The sequence below is a fragment of the Lissotriton vulgaris genome, chromosome 2_1 (genome assembly GCF_964263255.1).
Source record: "Lissotriton vulgaris chromosome 2_1, aLisVul1.2, whole genome shotgun sequence".
NCBI classification, from domain to species: domain Eukaryota; kingdom Metazoa; phylum Chordata; class Amphibia; order Caudata; family Salamandridae; genus Lissotriton; species Lissotriton vulgaris.
Genome location: NC_141687.1, coordinates 556,078,437 through 556,098,428, shown reverse-complemented (window position 1 = coordinate 556,098,428; position 19,992 = coordinate 556,078,437). Strand labels below are relative to the sequence as shown.

Genomic DNA, 19,992 nt, shown 5'->3' with positions numbered 1-19,992 from the left:
AACGCAGTCACCAGAACCGATGCTCACCCCATTCCCCGAGCAGACGAGCTCATTGACCGCCTAGGGTCTGCTCGGTACCTCAGCACCTTCGACCTGACCAGTGGATACTGGCAGATCGCCCTGACAGAAGGGGCCCGAGAGAGATCCGCCTTTTCCACCCCGGATGGTCACTACCATTTCCGGGTGATGCCTTTCGGAATGAAAAACGCCCCCGCCACCTTCCAGAGGCTGGTGAACCAGGTACTGGCCGGGTTGGAAGAATTCAGTGCCGCATATCTGGACGATATTGCGGTATTTAGCTCCCACTAGACCGAACATCTCCTCCACCTCCGGGAGGTCTTGCTAGCCCTACAAAGGGCAGGTCTCACCATTAAAGCCAGCAAGTGTCAAATCGGACAGGGGTCCGTGGTCTACCTGGGGCACCAGGTCGGCAGTGGCCTCATGGCGCCCCTCGAACCGAAGATCGATGCGATCGTGGCCTGGGAGGCCCCCACCACCCAAACAGAGGTGCGGGCGTTCCTAGGGCTCACGCAGTACTACCGAAGATTCATAAAGGGGTATGGCAGCATCGTAGTGCCCCTCACGGAATTGACCTCCAAAAACCAGCCGAAGAAAGTTAGCTGGACCCCCGCCTGCCAAGAGGCGTTCGAAGCATTGAAACACGCTTTGTGTACCGCTCCTGTGTTACAGGCCCCCGATTACTCCAAAGAATTTGTGGTCCAAACCGACGCGTCCGAGCATGGCATCGGGCCGTCCTGTCCCAGATGAACGAGAAAGGCCTGGACGAGCCAGTGGCCTTCATTAGCCGGAGGTTACTCCCTCGAGAGCAAAGGTGGAGCACCATCGAGCGGGAAGCCTTCGCGGTGGTTTGGGCCCTGAAGAAGCTGAGGCCCTACCCGTTCGGAACTCACTTCCGGGCCCAAACCGACCACCGACCCCTTCGGTGGCTAATGCAAATGAGAGGGGAGAACCCCAAATTGTTGCGTTGGTCCATCTCCCTCCAGGGGATGGACTTCACTGTTGAGCACCGGCCTGGTGTTGACCACGCCAACGCAGACGGCCTGTCCCGATTCTTCCGCCTCAGTGAAGAGAACACCCAAGGGGATGGGTAGTTCTCTCTGCCTTTCAGCTGGGGGGAACGCGTGTTGGACCTGGCCTTGTGGCGTGTTTCCCCCCGTTCCTCAGCTCCCCCGTTAGCCCAACTCCGTACTTAGAGGCCCCAGGCTACCCTGCCCATGCCCCCCAAACGCCAGCAGCCCGCATCGGCCTGTCCCCGGCCACCTTCCCAGCCCGCGCGCCCCAGTCCCCGCAAGGCCCCATAGGCCCACCGGCAGCCATTTTCCCTTCCCGAGGTCCCTGACTCCATGGGCTTAGCATGACCCCAGCCCCAGCGAAGCTTAGGCTCCAGACGCCACAGCCCCCGTTGGGAGGGTGAGGGCTACCCTAGTGAGAGAAGACAGGGAGTTTCGATGGCACCTCCGGCCTCCCCTGAGAGACTGGTTTCTGTCACACCTCTGGTCTTCCCCTGGGGGGCCAGTTTCGATTGCACCTCTGGCCTCCCCGAGTGCTGGCTCCAGACCTGCTGGGCGTCTGGGAATTCCCGGACGCATCCTCAAAGGGATCAAAGGACCAACCGCCGGACCTCCGCCTACGAGGGTCCGGACATCAAAGAGCCCCTGGACTATATTAAGGCCCGCCCCTGAACTAGCGGCAGTTGTATCTTGGACAAGAAAGCCCTGCTGATGCTGTCGCGGCTCATTCTCGGAACTGGAACATGGGAGCCCTGCTGATCTCGTTGCGGCTCAATGCGTGAACCCTGAAGATCTGCACTGAACATTCTGAGCCCTGCTGACGTGGTCACGGCTCCTCACGAACTATCCTCCGGATTGAGCCCTGCTGACTTCGTCGCGGCTCGAGGAGTAGTCTAGTCCGGCCGGACTATCAACGCTACCAACATGAATTGAGTCACTCTCAAGTGAGTAAGACCTCCAGTGCGACTACCATCTTCCGTAACCCCCCGGCTCGAGGATAGAGAGCTGTGCGCAGGGTACGCTACGTACTGGCCAAAGAGACTGAGACTGTCCCGCTACCCCTTCCCTGAAACCTCGAGACTTTGGCGATCCCTTGATCGTGTCTACATAAGAGTGGTAATTCTTTTACCTGATTATAAAGAAATTGATATCGGAAACCCACGGTGTGGTGTCTGTTCATAAGTGTGGTGTGGTCCTCGTGTGTACGATTCAATACTTGGGGTCTCCCCCTGTAGGGATCTCTCGTTAAGGCTCGGCATTATTGGTGGGAGAGGCGGGTCGCGGAGGAGTCGGGTAGACATAACCTGGCCTCGGGGACTGCCCCTTCTAACACCCACGCATTGAGCGCTGGGCCGTCCAGCTGCAGCCATACGAAATGGAGGTGGTATACCGCCCAGAGTCCAAGAACCCGGCCGATTTTCTCTCAAGGCACCCAGTTCAGCCAGAGAGGCAAGAAGACGATGAGGACATCGAGCACTATGCCCATCTAGTGGCGCTGGCCGCGTGCCCTCAAAGCATGTCCTTAGACAACGTCAAAGAGGTTGCCGCGAATTATGCCGTCTACACCAGGACCCTAAGTGCGGTACAAGAAGGGTCATGGACCAATTACCTTCACCAGGCCTACTCGTGGACCCAAGAAGATCAGTATACCTTAATGAGGATGCGGAGGGTCCGTCACGAACTCACTGCGACTAACGATGGCGTCCTACTGCGAGGACCCAGGCTAGTGATCCCACGAAGCCTCCAACACCGGCAGTCCAATTAGCCCACGGAGGGCACCAGGGCATCACCAAGATGAAAGCAAGGATGCGGGAGAAAGTCTGGTTCCCAGAGCTCGAAGACATGGTCGAAGAATATGTGTGACGCTGATCGTTGTGTCAGCTGACCAGCGGCCCTGAGAAACCTGTCCCAGTCATCACCGAAGAAGCCTGCACCGTCCCATGGTCCAAGGTCAGCGTAGACTTCGGGAGTTTCCCTGGAGGAAGACACACCCTAGTGATCATCGATGCATACTCGAAATACCAAGTGGTGGAGCCTATTGCGTCCACTGCTTTCATCCACGTCGGGACCAGTGTTGGAAAAACCTTTGGCATGTTTGGTCTTCCCCAAGAAGTGCGCAGTGACAATGGTCCTACGTTCCAAGGAGCCAAGTTCGCCACGTTTCTCCAACGAGGCATATCTCATCGTCGCATCACCCATCAGTGGCCTCAAGTCAACGGGGACGTTGAACGCTTCATGTGCACGCTAAACAAAATGTTCTGCATAGCAGTAGTGGAACAAGCTTATCCTGAATAGAGGCTATACGCTTTCCTGAGGGAGTACCGAAGCACTCCTCACTGCACAACCGAACGGAGCCCGTGGGCCCTCATGCTTCACGGGGCTCGCCGAGACCTGCTCCCTACCTGCTCAGGGTGGTCACCGCCGCAGTTGGAGGCAGAAGAGGTGCAAGAAAGAAGAACACGGCACAACCAAGATGCCAGCGTCCGTCGACGTGCTACCCCAAGAGTGATCAGCCCTGGAACGGCAGTCCTCCTGCGAAACAGGCGTCAAGGGGGAAAGTTCGGGACCAATTACGAACCTGGCACCTGGATGGTCACCGTCAACCATGGCACCATGGTAACTGCACCTAGAGGAGAAGAGGAAGTATCCAGGAACATCTCGTGGTTCAAGGAGGTCCCATCGATACATCCACGGGTGACCCCAAGGAATCAGACAAGACCCATAGCCTGTGCTACACCTGGAGAGGAGGAAGAACCGGCGAGCGGCAGAGCGGAGGAGGCTTCAGAAGCAAACACATCATCTCAATCCGGAGCCCGCGCTGAAGACCCCAGCTTGGGCCCCACCAGCAGGCACACTGGCACCCAAAGGTACAGCCTGAGGCCGAACCCCCACCCAAACCAGCGTCTGAGAGACTATGCCTGCTGAAAGTGCCTGGACGCCATTGGCCAGTACTGAACTAATGTGCTAAACTGTAAGACAATGCACACAACTGTTACTTTTGTGTTTGTTTAAAGGTCTGAGTTGGAAAGGGATGTAATGGTTGGCAGTCTAGTCGCCAACACTCACCCACCCACTACATCCGCAGGCCAGGCGTGGCCTGCGGGGCGATAATAAAAGGCGTGCGGCCACTCGTGGTCGTCACTAACGACCCGAGCCAGCTGTGTGGTCTCCGTATGTGGCATCAGGATTCAAGCAAGCCGGGCCGAAGACGGCTGTAATGCCAGAAACCGGTCCCCGGAAGCTTGTTTCCTTCCCAGTATAAGAATTGGCTTGGTAGTTTGGTCTGCCCTGTTCCCTTGATGCACTGGGCCAGGGACAGACTAATTTGCATGTAGCCAGGTTCAGTTCTGAGCTGGGATGGTGCAGTGAGCTAAAAAACGGTGATGGATCTAGCGCTGATCTGTTGACTGGGTATGAGTGTTCTGTTTAATTCAGATACTCTGTCCATCACCACCCCCTTTTCTGAATCGTTTTGTCCACCATAAGCGTGGAAGGGTATACTCAGGTGTGAGTCCCTTGCTCATTGCACCATCAGGATTCAAGCAAGCCAGGCCGAAGACGGCTGAAATGCCAGAAACCGGTCCCCGGAAGCTTGTTTCCTTCCCAGTATAAGAATTGGCTTGGTAGTTTGGTCTGCCCTGTTCCCATGATGCACTGGGCCAGGGACAGACTAATTTGCATGTAGCCATGTTCTGAGCTGGGATGGTGCAGTGAGCTAAAAAACGGTGATGGATCAAGCCCTGATCTGTTGACTGGGTATGAGTGTTCTGTTTAATTCAGATACTCTGTCCATCACCACCCCCTTTTCTGTATCGTTAACAGTATTTGGTCTAGGGAAAATGATAAAGAGGAGAAGCATTGGTAAATGCAGGAAAATATGCGACAACCATTAGAAATGGAGTGAAGGAAAGTGGGAATCACAGGAACCAATGAAAAGCCAAGAAAGACCCATTCAAGATTCTTATTAAAAAAACAATAGATTTAACGCAGGCCAAACTTAAAAAGTCTTCTTTCCAGGACCCAAAAAACTACCAACAAGAAATGTAATTGTGTGCAGTTGGTAAATCTGCAAATGGAAAGGCTCTGTGGAAGGAGATACGTGAAAGACGAACAAAACAGTCGCTCTGTACTCCAGATGCGTTTTGGCCAATATATTCTGAGTTATTCATATGCACAAAAGCGCCACATTCTATGTTCGAGTGATGATGGACGAGGGGTGTGTTTGAGCGTACGTGTGCGTCAGCACAAAGCGGTGAAACGCGCTTAACTCTCAGCACCGATGGACTTTAACTGTTTGTAAACAACAGCCCCGCTGTGAACTTTGCCCCAGTTTCTCTCCGCTTCCGCTTCCTGCATCCCCGACCAACCATCACCGAAACGGGACCATGGCGTCCTCGTGTTGTTATCTGTTCCGAGCTTCTTATCTACGAGCCTCCAGATGCGCTTTGTTGGGGGCCGGGGGTCCCGCCTTTTCCAGAACACGATCCAGGTAAGTAAGGCTCCCGATAACTGACTTAAAGTGAATGGGGTACATGTCGCCAAAGCGGAAGTTGACTGCTCGCTACGACGTAACGGGAATGCGTCCTTCGAACGTTTGAGCTTATATTTACGTTATCGAAAACTAGACGAGCAGCCTACAAAGCTGCAGCAAGTAGGGAGGGGGGCGGGGCAGACGTTCAGTCGTGGACACTAACGATAGGTCCCCTTGGCAGTTTGGCAAGTTATGATCTGCTCGTTGGGGCCATCATTGTCTTAAAGCAAAATCCCTATTTTAAGTCCCTGCCCCTTTGGCACTAAATCGTTTTAATCAACATTGTGCTATTATATTTAAATCTCAACGAAGCTCCGCCGCTTGAACGGGCTGCACAGCCCCTGGGCAACAAGCTCTCAGCATTCTAACTACATTGAGAACATAGTTTACAATGAAACTATATGTAAACACCCCAGTAAGACAGACTAGGGAGTCCTAGCTTTTGAAGCAATCCTCCCATACGCTGCAGGTTTTGGGTTCTACAGCTGTTCTGTATTTATTTCATTCTTTGTTTAAGCGTAAACATTAACCAAAGTATTTAGAATACTTTTAAATATGTGTTTTTATGTTTGAATTGTTTGTACTTTTATGATATGTATATATCGAATAAAGTATTACAACAACTATTTAGAATACTTTAAATAAGAACATATTTACACTGGATATGTCACATGAAGCATATAATGCGTTTTCTTAACTTCAGGGGAGAGTGTAGTGGAACTTCAGGGGAGAGTGTAGTGGTGATGTAATGGGTATACTTGTTTTAGAAGGTTGGCATCGGCGGCCAGCGTCTTTCAGAGACTTATGGATACTATGTCCAAGGATCTGAAGGGAGTTCAGGCGTATTTGGAAGATATTTAAATTTTTGCAAAAAGTCTAGCTGAGCACAATATTTTATTGAGAAAAGTGCTTTCTTTACTGGGGAACGTGGTATGACAGTAAGAAAGGACAAATGTATGTTTGGTATGAATGAATTAAAGTACTTAGGTCACACAATATCTGAGTCCGGCATTAAACCGAAATTTTCCGTAATCAGGGCTTTGAAGGAAGCAAAGGCTCCCAGTGATAAGGATTCTCTACGCTCATTTTTGGGTCTCGCAGAGTATTATGCTAGATTTGTTGTCAATTATGCTCAAATTGTGGAAGCACTTCGTGTTTTACTTAAAAAGGGGCAAACATTTTTATGGTATAAAGAACTTGATGTGACTTTTGCCAAGGTGAAGGAATTGATTGTCTCAGCGCAAGCGCTTCATGCTTTTCGTGATGACTGTATGTCAGTCATTTCAGTCGATGCAAGCGTGAATGGGTTAGAGGCAATTTTAAGTCAAGAAGTTAATGGTAAAGAGCAAACAGTAGCTTTCGCCTCGAGATCGCTTAAGCAGTTTGAAAGACACCATAGTTCTATAGAACGGGAAGCTTTGGCCTGTGTTTGGGCGGTTCAAAAATTAAAATGTATATTTGGGGATGCAAATTTGTAATTTTGTCTGATCATAAACCCCTTTCTTTTATTTTCAGCAAAGTGTCAGGGAATAACAATTTGTCTCCAAGATTAACTAGATTAGAGTCTAAAGTTCAAGAATAACATTTTGAGTTGAGGCCCATCTCGGGAGGAAAACATTTCCAAGAATATTGCTTATCTAGGATGGCAATGGAAAAAGATGATGAAGATGATTTGATTGAGGATGACGTTGAGTGTGTAACGGTGGTGGATGCTATTGATGAGTGGAATTTAACAATTTCAGAGAATGATTGGAAAGAAGCTAGTTTGAAAGACTCTATTTTATCCAATGCAATTGAATTTTCGACAAAAATTTGGCCCGATGTTAGAAATTTATCAGGCGAATTGAGAAATTTTGTTCAGGTTGCGGATGAGCTATCCCTAAAGGATAACATCCTACTAAGGGGTGATAAATTTGTTCCTCCAGCTGAAATAAGAAACGCTGTAGTAAGAATGGCTCATAAAGGTGTAACAAAAACTTGTTGAGAATTAAATTGCATTATTGGTGGCCAAGTTTAGATGCACAGGTTAGATCTGCGGTGAATAACTGTGAAGAGTGTTGCTCTCGGATAAGCACTGGAAAACTTCAGCTTCTCCTTTAAATCCAACGCAATTTCCTAGCTCAGCTTGGGAGAAAGTGGGATTAGATTTTTCGGGTCCCTATAATGTTTTGCCTGAGGGGATGAGATACCTTATTTTGGCGATGGACTACTATTTGAAATGGATGTACTATAGGATTGTGGACTCTCCAGATTCGGATAATACCATTTTATTTTTAAAAAGAGTAGTTTTGCTTAAAGCGGCTCCTCATGTTCTAGTAACAGATAATGGGAAGCATTTTATATCAGAGAACATGCACACGTTTTTGGCTTTACAAGATATTAAGCAGCTTAAGGTAGCACTTTACTCTTCTTCTAATGGATTGGTGGAATGCGGTAACAAGATTATGAAGGAAGGGTTTCAAACGGCTATTGCATCTGTTCTGGATGTGGGAAAATGTATGGAAGAAAAAGATTGGAACTATAATACTTCTCCACATTGTACAACTGAGGTTACACCTTTCAAACTTTTGAGAAGTAGAAAGGTCCATTCTACTTTATTTTCGGCTTGGTTAGACAAGAAAAATACTGATGTCCAGAAAGAAGGATGCAACAAAGAGAAATTAGCGGATATGGTTAAAGGAAAACAAGATATAATGAAAACAAATTTTGATAGAAGAAAGGGTTTGAGAATTGTGGAAATTTCTGTTGGGGATTGGGTGATGATTAAAAAGCCTTTTAAGGTTTCAAAAGGTAATTCGTTTTTTTCGAACCAGGTACAAGTTATCAAAATAAGTAAAGGTGCTGCTTTCTTAGGTGAAAAAGGCTGGTGGAACTTAAGGCAACTGGTGAAAATGTCTGAAGATCAGGCCAAATTGGTTAGCAGTGTAAAAACAATGTAAAATCGAAAAATTGTGGATGGACACACCGGTTACAACCAAATATGAAAGAAAATTTGCTAACTCACAGAAATGTTATTGAATCTGTTAACTCATTCGATGCTGATGACGGAACCCCTCCGTCATCAGCTGCGGTGGCGCTGTGCTGGTGACGGAGCGGTTCCGTCATGGCCAGCTCGCCGCGCCTGCGCGGCGCGGATTCGTTGCCTGCACTGGGCGTTCCATTGAGCGGGCGGGGCCATGACGGAACCGCTCCGTCATGAGCATAGCCCAACCGCGGCTGGTGACAGAGCGGTTCCGTCACCAGCATGCTCCCGCCGCGCGGCCGCCTTGCCCACTTAGCGCTGCGGCGCTGCCGCAGCGATGTGGTTAATGATTCATCCATCTCTTCTTTTTAGTCTTAGTCGTAGTGGTAGGTTGAGGAAAGCTCCTGCTAGATACAATGAATTTGTCACATATTAGTTTTAATGGATTTGTTTATTACATTGTTTTATGATAAAGGGGAAGGTGATGTAGTGGTGATGCAATGAGTTTACTAGTTTATACAATGTTATGTATGTAATGCTTTGTAATGCTTTGAACTTGTGGCCTGGAGTGTTCTTGGGCTGGGAGTTCGTTTAGTGAATTTAGTTGCTGAACAGACTCTGGGCTGTTGAGGCGCTCCTGATTGTGGGTGAAATACTTCTTGAATAAACGTAATAATTCAATTTAAATGTAATGACTAAGTGAATCATTACAGAGAATAAACAATGTAACCACTCAAAAATCTATTACAAATGTAACAGTATTTACTTTTGCTGCAAAGGTTTACTTTCACTAAAGAGAGTATGGAACTAGCCTGGGTAACTTAATCATTGTATGAATACACACATGTGTCCTCAAACAATAGAATCTCAGGATGCATGCGCGAGAGCTCTACTACACGCCCACACTGCCACAGGGAGGCGAGCTGTGGGCGCATACACACGCGCGCTCTCTCTTCCCGTGGACTGCAGACACTCCCTTTTAGGGAGGAGGTGGCTCACGAGGCAACGCCCTCAATCAGGCACCTCTCCAGCTATACACCGGATCTCGCTCAGGTGCTACCAATTGCCTAACAATTACCAGGCAATTAGGCAACGAATGACAGTATAAAAAAACGCTTCCTTCCCACCATTACTCACAGGCGAGGAGGCGAAGCGAAAACTTTAGGAGACACGGCTTGAAGCGCTGAAGATGATAGCAAGAGTGTGTGTGTTTTGGATGGATTAAAGAGCGTACTCTTACGCTTTTGGTGCAATTCCACCCGTCCCACGAGAAATGCACTTTGTAAGTTTAAATTTGTTTTATTAGTTTCAATAGAAAATACAGGCATTACAATGCAGTATGAAAGCCCCCAGAAGGTGCAACATGCAATCCGGGCAACTGTGTCCGTCCAGCTAAGTATAAAACGGTTGGGGTATGTGGGCCCCTGTATCACATTGAGAAACGAACAGCCCTCATATAGCCTGTTGAGTAAACACAACCATAAAAAGAACAACCAAACGAGCCCCTCCCCAACCAGTGTGCCGGACTCTCAGAGTATCGATATTAGCATTCACATCGCTCTTAGCGTGTTCCTTCATCAGACCCAGGAGGATCAGTTTTGACCTCAGTCAAGTGTAGTAAGCGAAGATATCTAGGGCATGTGATTTTGTTGAATTCTTTAGAGAGAAGGGTAAGCAATGGTAGCCAGATTTTGTGGAATGTTGCCGCTGATTGTGTGAGTGTGGCTTGGATGCGTTCCTTTCCCAGTGTGAACCATATCTTGTGCAGCCACCCCGTATGGGTAGGTCTAGTGTTCGTCCCCAAGAGTGATAGGATGTGTTGGTTCGCAGCTTGCATGGCAAAGCCCATCTGGCGCCCTTGTATGGATTTCAAGGGGAAGGTGATTGTATTTGGAAAACAAAGAAGGGTGTAAGCCGGAAATCTTAGGATCTCAGTGTCAAATGTGCTGTCTATGTCGTTAAGCACCGCTGTCCAATATTCCCTAACTGCCATGCAATCCCAGAGTAAGTGAGTCAGGGTACCCTTTTCCCACAGCCCCTCCAGCAGGATGCACTACGGATCGGATTGCCTCTGTTAAGCCGCACAGGGGTGAGGTACCAATATGTAGTTAGTTTCACCACTGTTTCCCTGCCTGTTGCATGCGTGCCGTGTGATTGGCCCTGTGATACATCGAACGCCACTCTCGAGATGACAGCGTCCTCCCAAATCCGCCGCCCGACGCCTTTGCCCCGCTGCATGATGCGTCTCGGGGGCGGGGTGGGGGGGAGGGGGTGAGCATCTTGTATAGTTCCGTGATAAGACCCTTATCCGACTCTTTCGTTACCAGCCACTTTTCAAAGTCAGTCATATATCTGCCTACTAATGGGGCATGTTCGGGTTGTGTGAGCCAGTGCCAAAGCTGAAAGTATTGAAAAAGCTGGGGCGAGGTGATGTCGTATCTCCAGGATAATTTCAAAAGGGGGCTAAAGCCTTGCGAATTAAAGAGGTGCCCAGCTGACCTGCAGCCAGTGCCTCGCCATTGTGGAAAGGCATGAGGGTCAGTACCCAGCGGGAACTCGGGGTTGTCTAAGAGAGGAGTGAGTGGGGAAGGGAAAGTTGTAAGGCCCAGTTTAACCGCAACCGTATCACATACCCTCAGAATGGTGCGAGTAATAGGTGAATTCTGGATGTAGCGCGGCCTGTGGGTTCGGCGGAGGAATGGTATTTTCCACAGTGATGTCTGGGCCATGGCCCTATCTTGAAATAGCCACCTCTTTTCTGATTCTGGTTTGTACCACTCAACTAAATAGCGCAATTGTGCTGCTTGAAAGTATTGTTGGAGATTGGGTATCCCCAGGCCTCCCTCATCCATCCCTCGATACGCTAGTTGCTTATGTAGTCGTGGTCTTTCCCCTCCCCCAGATAAACTGCTGGTAGGTTCGCTATGGTCCCGGCTGGCGGGGTCACTGGAATAGTTTGAAAATATGTAAAATCTTGGGTAGGGCCGACATTTTTACCGCTGCGATCTGCCCTAACAAGGAGAGCTGCTGTTTGGACCAGCGCGCTAAGTCCTTTTGGATCTGGGACGTGAGGTTGGTGTAATTGAGGGTCACTGTTTTCTCCGTGGACGGGGTGAGGGTAATACCCAGGTACGGAAGCTGTGGTTGCGTTCGTAAGCCCCCCCATACTCTGGTGCTCCAGGAGGTAATCGGGCATTTCTGCCCAGTGGCAGAATCAATGATTTCCCCTTATTCATGCGGAAGCCAGACACCTCGCCAAAGGATTCCACCTCCGCCAGAAACGCGGGTACCAAGCTCTCCGGCCGATCAAGAGCAGCTAGGTTGTCATTGGCATATAAACCTATAGCATGTGGTTCCCCACCGAAAGTGATGCCCTGTATGTTCGGGTTATCACATACCTTTTGTGCCAGCGGTTCGACATAGAGCGCGAAAAAGAGAGGCGAGAGGGGGCACCCCTGCCTTGTACCGCTCTGGATCTCAAAGGGACTAGAGCGCAAACCGCCCAGGCGAACCTGCGCCCGGGGGTGGTGATAGCAGCTCGCAATCCAGGCCTGGAATCTTCTGCAGGAAACTCCAATCGACCCGGTCAAACGCTTTTCAGCGTCTATAGCTAATAAGACCGAGTCAGATTTCTGGAAGTGGGCCTTGTCAACCAGATGGAGAATTCGTTTGGTATTGTCGCTGCACTGCCGGCCCGGGACAAAGCCCGATTGGTCTGGCTCAATAATCCCGGGCAAGCACGACCCAAGTCGCGTGGCCAACACGCCTGTGAACAGCTTCAAATCTAAGTTAAGTAAGGAAATGGGCCGAAATGCCATTGTGTAGCGTCCTTGCTCAGTTTGGGCAAGACCACGATTTCCACCTCCAGCATGTCTGGTGGAATGGAACCCGGGCCTTGAAAGGAATTAAAAAGTCTAGTGAGGATAGGGGCGAGTAGTTGGCAGAAGGTCTTCTAAAAACCGTCAGAGTAGCCGCCCGGGCCAAGCGATTTCAGAGGTCGGAGGCGGGATATGGCCGCTACCACCTCATCAAGGCGGATAGGGGCATCTAGGGTGTCCGCATTCGCTGAGGATAGCGCTGTGGTGGTGGTGCCCTCCAAATAGGCGTCGGCATCCGCTCCTGGGACAGTTTCGGCCCGATATGAGGCGTAATAATTCCGGAATGCCTCTGCAATTTGCGCCTCCTCCCGAATTTCGTCGCCATTCCTGTCCCGCAAAACCTGCATCTTCGAGCATTCGGCCTTTGCTTTCAGTGCACTAGCAAGGAGACGGACAGTCTTGTTTCCCCCTACATAATAAGTATGGCGGAGGCGAAGGGCGGCGTATTCGGCTCTATCCGTAGCCAGTCCCGCCAATTGAGCTCTGGCCGCTTTTAGTTGCTTCCAGACTCTCGGAGCCCCAGTGCGACTGTGAACCCTCTCCAGCTCTGAAACCCGGGCAGTCAGGGTCTTGCGCTTTACTTTATGGTCCCAGGACTCCGCCGCTGCTATCACGATGAGTTCACCACGCACCACCGATTTCAGGGCCCCCCATAATGCTGACACTGGTGTTTCAGGAATATCATTGATGGCTAAATAGTCAGTGATACACTTGTGGAGTTGCTGAGCTACATCTGCGCGTTGCAGGAGGGGCTCTCGTAGTTTCCACCCACCCGGGGGTCTTGTAACCTTGGGGACTGTGAGTGTAAGTTCTACCGCGTCATGATCTGAAAGAGCTGCCGGAGTGATGCATACGTCGACCACCCGGGCCTCTAGTTCCGAAGACCCGAGAAAGGGGTCCAGTCTAGCATAAGTGTGGTGCACATGGGAATAGAAGGTATATTGTGATGCTCCCGGGTGTTTGGCCCCACCATAAGTCCATTAGCCCTCGTTGCTGTAGCCATGCCTTGCCTGCCCCAGAGATAGCGCTACCGTATCTGTTCCCAGACCGGTCTGTGTTAGTTTCCATCACTAAATTGAGGTCACCCCAGGAGCAAAAGAGGGTCGGAAGAGCGCATCGCCTCTGAAAGCGCGTACTGTAGGACTGGCTCTTGCCTCGTGTTTGGTGTATACAGAGACCCCACCGTTATCTGTTGGCCTCCTATAAGTATGCTGTGAGCTAGCAATCTACCCTTGATCTCTCCCACCTTATCTTTGATCTGCCCTCGGAAGCATTTAGACACAAAAATCGCAACCCCTGTTTTTTTCTCAGGTAGGGAAGAGAAGAATTAGTGGGGGAATGCGCAAGACCTCATCCTATGCCAATCTTTCATGAGAAAGTGAGTTTCCTGGAGTAAACAGATCTCAGCCCCCGAACTTTCCAGATAGGAAAGCACCGCCCTCCGCTTGATGGGGTTGTTCAGGCCTTTCACATTTAGGGTCAAAATCTTTAAGGTAGCGCCTGTCATCCTGAAGACAATGGGCAACGATTGCTCATTGAGGCTAGTGACATCCCGTCTTGTTGCGCGTTAGAGCACTGACCGTGCCGACACCCTGGTTCCCCTTGCTGAGCCCCAACACCATCCCCCCACACCCCCCCAATCCCAACTAGGAACTCCCAAGTGCAAACCATAATCCCAGGCCTAAACAGTCCAGGACCGTAGAAACGTTACGTGGAGGAGCGTGTGGCAGTGGCGACCTCATTGGCCCCCCCTGACCCATGTGGTCGCAGTGCGAAAAAAATCCCATTGTAATGATGCATCAGTTCAGTGCCGTTGTGTCCTTGAGCACGTCCTGGATGGCCGCCGCCTGTTCCTGAGTCATTGTCGCTGGGTCCGGTTTAAGATCAGCCTTGGGGGAGCGTTGTCGTCCTACTCGTTGCCATCCCCCCGCGAGGGTTGTGGAGACTTCTCCTGCGACTGTCGTGGCGATGCCCCTTCCTTTTGCAGGTCCTCCTCGGGGTCGATGCCCAGCAGGGCGCAAGTGTCACGGAGCGAGAGTAGCTGATGTAGGGCCCCTTTCCATTTAAAGATTAACCTGAAGGAGAGGCCCCAGGAAAAAGGAACCCTGTTATCGCGCAAGAACGCGAAAGGCTTTCCGCTTTTGCAGGGTGATGGCCGAGAGGACCTGGTACAAGGCCACTGGATAGCCTTGAATTTGGAGAGGCTGTTTCTGGCGTGCTTCCTTCAGGATCCTTTCTTTCAAGGGAAAGTCGGGTAGAAAGGCCAAGATGTCAGGTGTCGGGGCAGGAGCACGACGCGCCAGGCCAACCCTATGCGCCCTGTCAATACGGATTTCAAAGTCAGCAGGTTCACCTAGAATCTCCCTGAACAATCCCTGCAGGTAGCAAGCAACACTGTTCCCTTCCGCTTTGGATGGCACTCCCCAGACCCGTATGTTGTTCCTCCGGGAGCTGTTCTCGAGGTTCCTCTGCGTGTGCCTGGAGGTCTACTTGTTGCTCACGGAGGCGGAGGACCTCTTGCTGTAGGTGTTCCAATTCTGCGCTCCGAGTGTGGTCCGTCTCCTCTTCTGCCCCCACTCGTTCCCCTAAACTATCCACGTCTCTGCGTAGTTCGCGTTGTTCCCCGGCCAGATCTTGTTTTAGCGTCTCGAAGTCCTCTTGCAAAGAGTTACGTAGAGACTCTAGGAATGCTTTAGTGATAGGGGCCCCTCCATCCTCCTGCCCTGGGGTGCTGTTCGTTGACATCTGGGTTGACTGGCCCTTCTCTCCTTTAGGGGTTCCTTTAACCAGCATGTCCGTTATGGTACGGCCACCCCTGCATCCCGTGGCGGCCATACTGCACTGAGTGCTCTACCCCGGAGGGCCACGTAGGCTTGCCCGCCCGGGTGGAGTCCGCCTTGGAAAATGTGCACCCTCGGGCGACCAGACAACTCGGGGTGCAATCGGGTCCTTCTTGTCTGGTTGGCGTCACGTTGATTAGGGACCTCCACAACCGCTGCCTTCCACCGTCAATGGGGGGGAACTCTGCAGAGGAACTGCCTCACGGCCCACACACAGGTCGCCCTTCACCGAATCCGTCCGAGCCAGAACCTGCTCCAGCCGTGATGCGGCCCGCCTGGCTCAAGCTCTCTGTTGGTAATGTGCAAGGGATTCGGTCAAGCCCCACATGTGCCGATACTTCAATCATCACCCCCTGGGCACCAGTATCCTCCGGCTGGATAAGCTTGTGGTCACCTGTGCTGCTCTCTGCCTGCACCCAACAAAGGTCCCCGCAGGCCCAGCTCCACACAGGGAAAAGACTACTGCTGTCAGTCGTGCACCGCCGCTCCCTCCATGCCCCTCCTCACCTCCTGGGTGCCGACCCGTCCTCCCTGGGTCAGCGCAAACCACAGTTGGGGTTGCTCTGGATATCCCGCTGCTCCGGTTCCCCAGCTTCCACAGGAGCGCCAGCGGGACTCAGCTCTCCTGCCTAGTGCAGGCCCCAAGACCAGGGGCTCAATTTTCGCGTCTGTCTGATAGGCGCGTTCCCGGGCAGCGGCCGCCTCCGCTACCAGTCCCCGCTCCCACCACTGCCAGGGACTTGCCTCTCTTCGCCGGGTCCCGGCCTCCGCTCCGGTCGCCTTGTGCTGAGTCGCCGGCCCGCGGCAAAGCCCCCGCGACGTCCTCCCCTTCGTCGTCAGGCCGCCATGTCACCTCGACTGCAGCCGGGACCCCGCGCTCCGGGGGAAATGTGACTCCTGGGGCCAGTGCTGCGATCGTCCCGCATCAAAAGGTTAGGCGCCAGTTGCCCTGACCCAGCGAGGTGAGCTGCTTTCTCTTTCGGGGATTTATCTGCTATTATATGGGCCAAACGGAGCTCAGGGCCGGGTAGCCATACGATTCAGCGTCCTCTCAGGTGGCCATCTTAGCCACGCCCCCAGGAATGCACTTTAAAAAAAATATGTATCTGTATGGATGCCTTTTTAGGTCGAGCCTGGCGTAAGCAGTGCGAAGCACTGCTGTCGCCAGCGAGCTCTATTGTTAGGGAATTGCCTTGGAAGTGGGACAGGAGATGGGCATGCGCAGAGCTTTCGGCGATTTCAGCAGGTGTACGCGCACAAACTGCCAAATGCCGTGCACATCTCCTGTCCCGCTTCTGAGGCAAGTCAGCCTCCTGCAATAGCCCGCGCGCACACACACACACCCCCGCCACAACCCCCACCTCCTAAATTCGCGGTGGTGTGTGAGGGGGGTCTGCCAAAGACGGGGCAGCTCTGGGCAGACACACCGTGTGAGAGTCCGTTGAATCCCAGGAGTGGACATAAGACAGTGCGCGAGTCCCCCGGACCCACAGCGTCTTTGCCAACCCACGCACACCTCAGGGACCTGAGACCAGGCAAGGGGTGTCGGCGACCCTCCACCCATTCCTGGAGAGGTCTGTGTCAGGTAAGGCACTGAACTCACACCCAGCTTTATAGATGCGCCTTGGGGTCTGATAACCCTACACCAGCCGCTCGATTCCGTGCCAGGCGCATTCCGCGACCAGCCCTGCTGCTCTGGGCAGCTCCCAGCCCCTCACTGCAGCGTCCTGCGGGAGCTGCACGCTCCCTTCCCTTCCCCACTATGGGTCATATCAATGTGTACACGTGACAGATAACCGTGGGCGCCCGCGCATCAAGGCCTTTTTCTACTTTAGCGTGTGTGACCAGGTTATACACACACACCTCACCCCTGGCACACCCCGGAGTGGGCATAACCATAAACTCATCCCCCATTTTCAATGAATGGAACTGTCGAATTCACTGCGAACGCACAGCTGGCTAGGAAAGATAAACTTACCCAGGGTCACACCAAGTGATTAAACGGGCAAGCTAGGATTCTTGACTGATAATATAAATGCATCTATGTGTCGTCCTTGAGGTTATCTACAGTGGAAGAAGTAGGGGGCGTGTCGTTGGCTTATCTTCCACTTGAGGTTTATTTAAGAGATGACCTCCTGTGGGCCGGTGTTTCCACTAAACCGTGGACTGTCGTTCCCTCTGATTACCGTGAGCGCTGCCACCGGATGGAGATGTTACATCACAGGCTTTGGCACAGTCGCCATTGCTAGGCCTCAGCAGGGAGCAGGCTTTTCATGAGGGTCTTTGTGCTTTATTATTACCAGTGAAACCAGAGGGCCTGTACGTTTGTGCTTCCGAAAAGTCTGCTCCCTGAATGGGGAGTCGCTGGGTTGGATGACTGGTTGTCCAGAAAGGACCCACTAGTCCTGATTCACCATAACCACCCCCAAGTCAAAAAGGAAGATCATCCTGGAGTCTTTCTGAAGTCATCCGATGACTTCAGCCAGGCTATTCCTGCAATTATCTGGGGACCTCATCCCAAACCATCCTGAAGTATGCCCACAGGGCGGAATATTTAAATGAGATGACTCTATAGAGTCAACAAACTACTTCAGGATTAGTTCCTGTGTGGTGTCCCCGAGTGATGCGGGGAGTCCCCGAGTGATGCGGTGGTGCCCCTGAGTGGTGCCCCTGAGTGATGTGGTGGTGTATTAGAGTGATGTGGTGGTGTCCCTGAGTGATGTGGTGGTGCCCCTGAGTGATGTGGTGTTGTCCCTGAGTGATGTGGTGTTGTCCCTGAGTGATGTGGTGTTGTCCCTGAGTGATGTGGTGGAGTGATGTGGTGGTGTCCCTGAGTGATGTGGTGGTGTCCCTGAGTGATGTGGTGGTGTCCCTGAGTGGTGTGGTGGTGTCCCTGAGTGATGTGGTGTTGTCCCTGAGTGATGTAGTGTTGTCCCTGAGTGATGTGGTGTTGTCCCTGAGTGATGTGGTGTTGTCCCTGAGTGGTGTGGTGGTGTCCCTGAGTGATGTGGTGTTGTCCCTGAGTGATGTGGTGTTGTCCCTGAGTGATGTGGTGGTGTCCCTGAGTGGTGTGGTGGTGTCCCTGAGTGATGTGGTGGTGCCCCTGATTGATGTGGTGGTGTCCTTGAGTGATGTTGGTGTCCTTGAGTGATGTGGTGGTGTTCCCGAGTGATGTGGTGGTGTTCCAGAGTGATGTGGTGGTGTCCCTGAGTGATGTGGTGGTGTCCCTGAGTGATGTGGTGGTGCCCCTGAGGGATGTGGTGGTGCCCTTGAGTGATGTGGTGGTATTCCTGAGTGATGTGGCGGTGTTCCCAATTGATGTGGTGGTGTCCCAGAGTGATGTTTTGGTGTCCCTGAGTGGTGCCCCTGAGTGATGTGGTGGTGCCCATGAGTGATGTGGTGGTGTCCTTGAGTGATGTGGTGGCGTCCTTGAGTGATGTGGTGGTGTCCCCGATTGATGTGGTGGTGTCCCCGAGTGATGTGGTGGTGTCCCCGAGTGATGTGGTGGTGTCCCCGAGTGATGTGGTGTGTGAGGGTGTGTGGGTGAGATGTGACTGAATGGGTCAAGGGACTCATTGCATGGGTAAGTGATGTTTAAAATGACCGAGGTAGGTGAATAGTGTAGGCAAGTTGGACAGAGTGGCTGCAAATCATTGCTTGTGTGACTAAAAGGGAGACGCAGCGCTCTTGTGGCAAGTGGGGAGTGCAACTGGACCTTGGGAGCCCTGTGAGAGGCCGAGCGGCTGGCGGACAACAGCGCGAGGGACACGCTGTCCCAACAACCATCAGCGCGCACAGCCCCGCCCCCACCTACCGGGCAGCCTGAAATCAACCTCGCGCCTCCCGCTTCGCGGGAGACGCAGCGCTCTTGTGGCAAGTGGGGAGTGCAACTGGACCTTGGGAGCCCTGTGAGAGGCCGAGCGGTGGGCGGACAACAGCGCGAGGGACTCGCTGTCCCAACAACCATCAGCGCGCACAGCCCCGCCCCACCTACCGGGCAACCTCAAATCAACCTCGCGCCTCCCGCTTCGCGGGAGACGCAGCGCTCTTGTGGCAAGTGGGGAGTGCAACTGGACCTTGGGAGCCCTGTGAGAGGCAGAGCAGCGGGCGGACAACAGCGCGAGGGACTCGCTTTCCCAACAACCAACAGCGCACACAGCCCCGCCTCCACCTATCGGATATCCCCAGTCGGCCACTTCCGCCCCGCGGAACGCGCGCGGACGGCGCCGGGCAAAGGGCGGGCAGTCTGTGGCCATCCGAGGCAGGAAGAGACTGGACTGGGCCACTCCCTTTGATCTTCCTTAACTCGTGAGACTTTACATTACCATCTCCCGAACAACCAATAGTCCTAACCTCTCAGAGTACAATCACTACACAGCAACAACAAGATTTATCTGTAATTCTAGACACAAGTGGACCTGATTTAAGTATAGAATCATTCATGGTCTTACCCAGAGCATCCATAGCCCCGAGTGATAACATACAAACAGTTAATACACCATCCCCAGATTCTAATCCCCAAATACAAGCACAAGCACTAGGTACCAATCTGAAGCGGAAGCGGCGTGGCAATATACCGAAGGGCGGATGTTCAAAGAAGCCCAAAGTTTTTCAACCTAACGCGATTAATAGGTCAAACACAGATAGGTTTAATAGACTTAAACAAGCAGGGAACACTAACATTAATTCAAGTAGTCCTCCTGTAATCATTGAGGATACATTGCAGAGAGAATTGAGCGGCAAAGATTTT

General features: G+C 52.0%; 1 protein-coding gene across 1 annotated transcript in view; it reads left to right on the top strand.

Annotated features, from left to right (window-relative positions):
* Positions 1-5,235: 5,235 nt before the first annotated feature.
* ACADL (acyl-CoA dehydrogenase long chain) overlaps positions 5,236-19,992 on the top strand; it is a 467,508-nt gene continuing 452,751 nt past the window's right edge. The window contains exon 1 of the mRNA XM_086955552.1: positions 5,236-5,520. Within this exon, the coding sequence (XP_086811678.1) occupies positions 5,417-5,520 (104 nt within the window). The 5' untranslated portion in view covers positions 5,236-5,416. The remainder of the gene's footprint in view (positions 5,521-19,992) is intronic.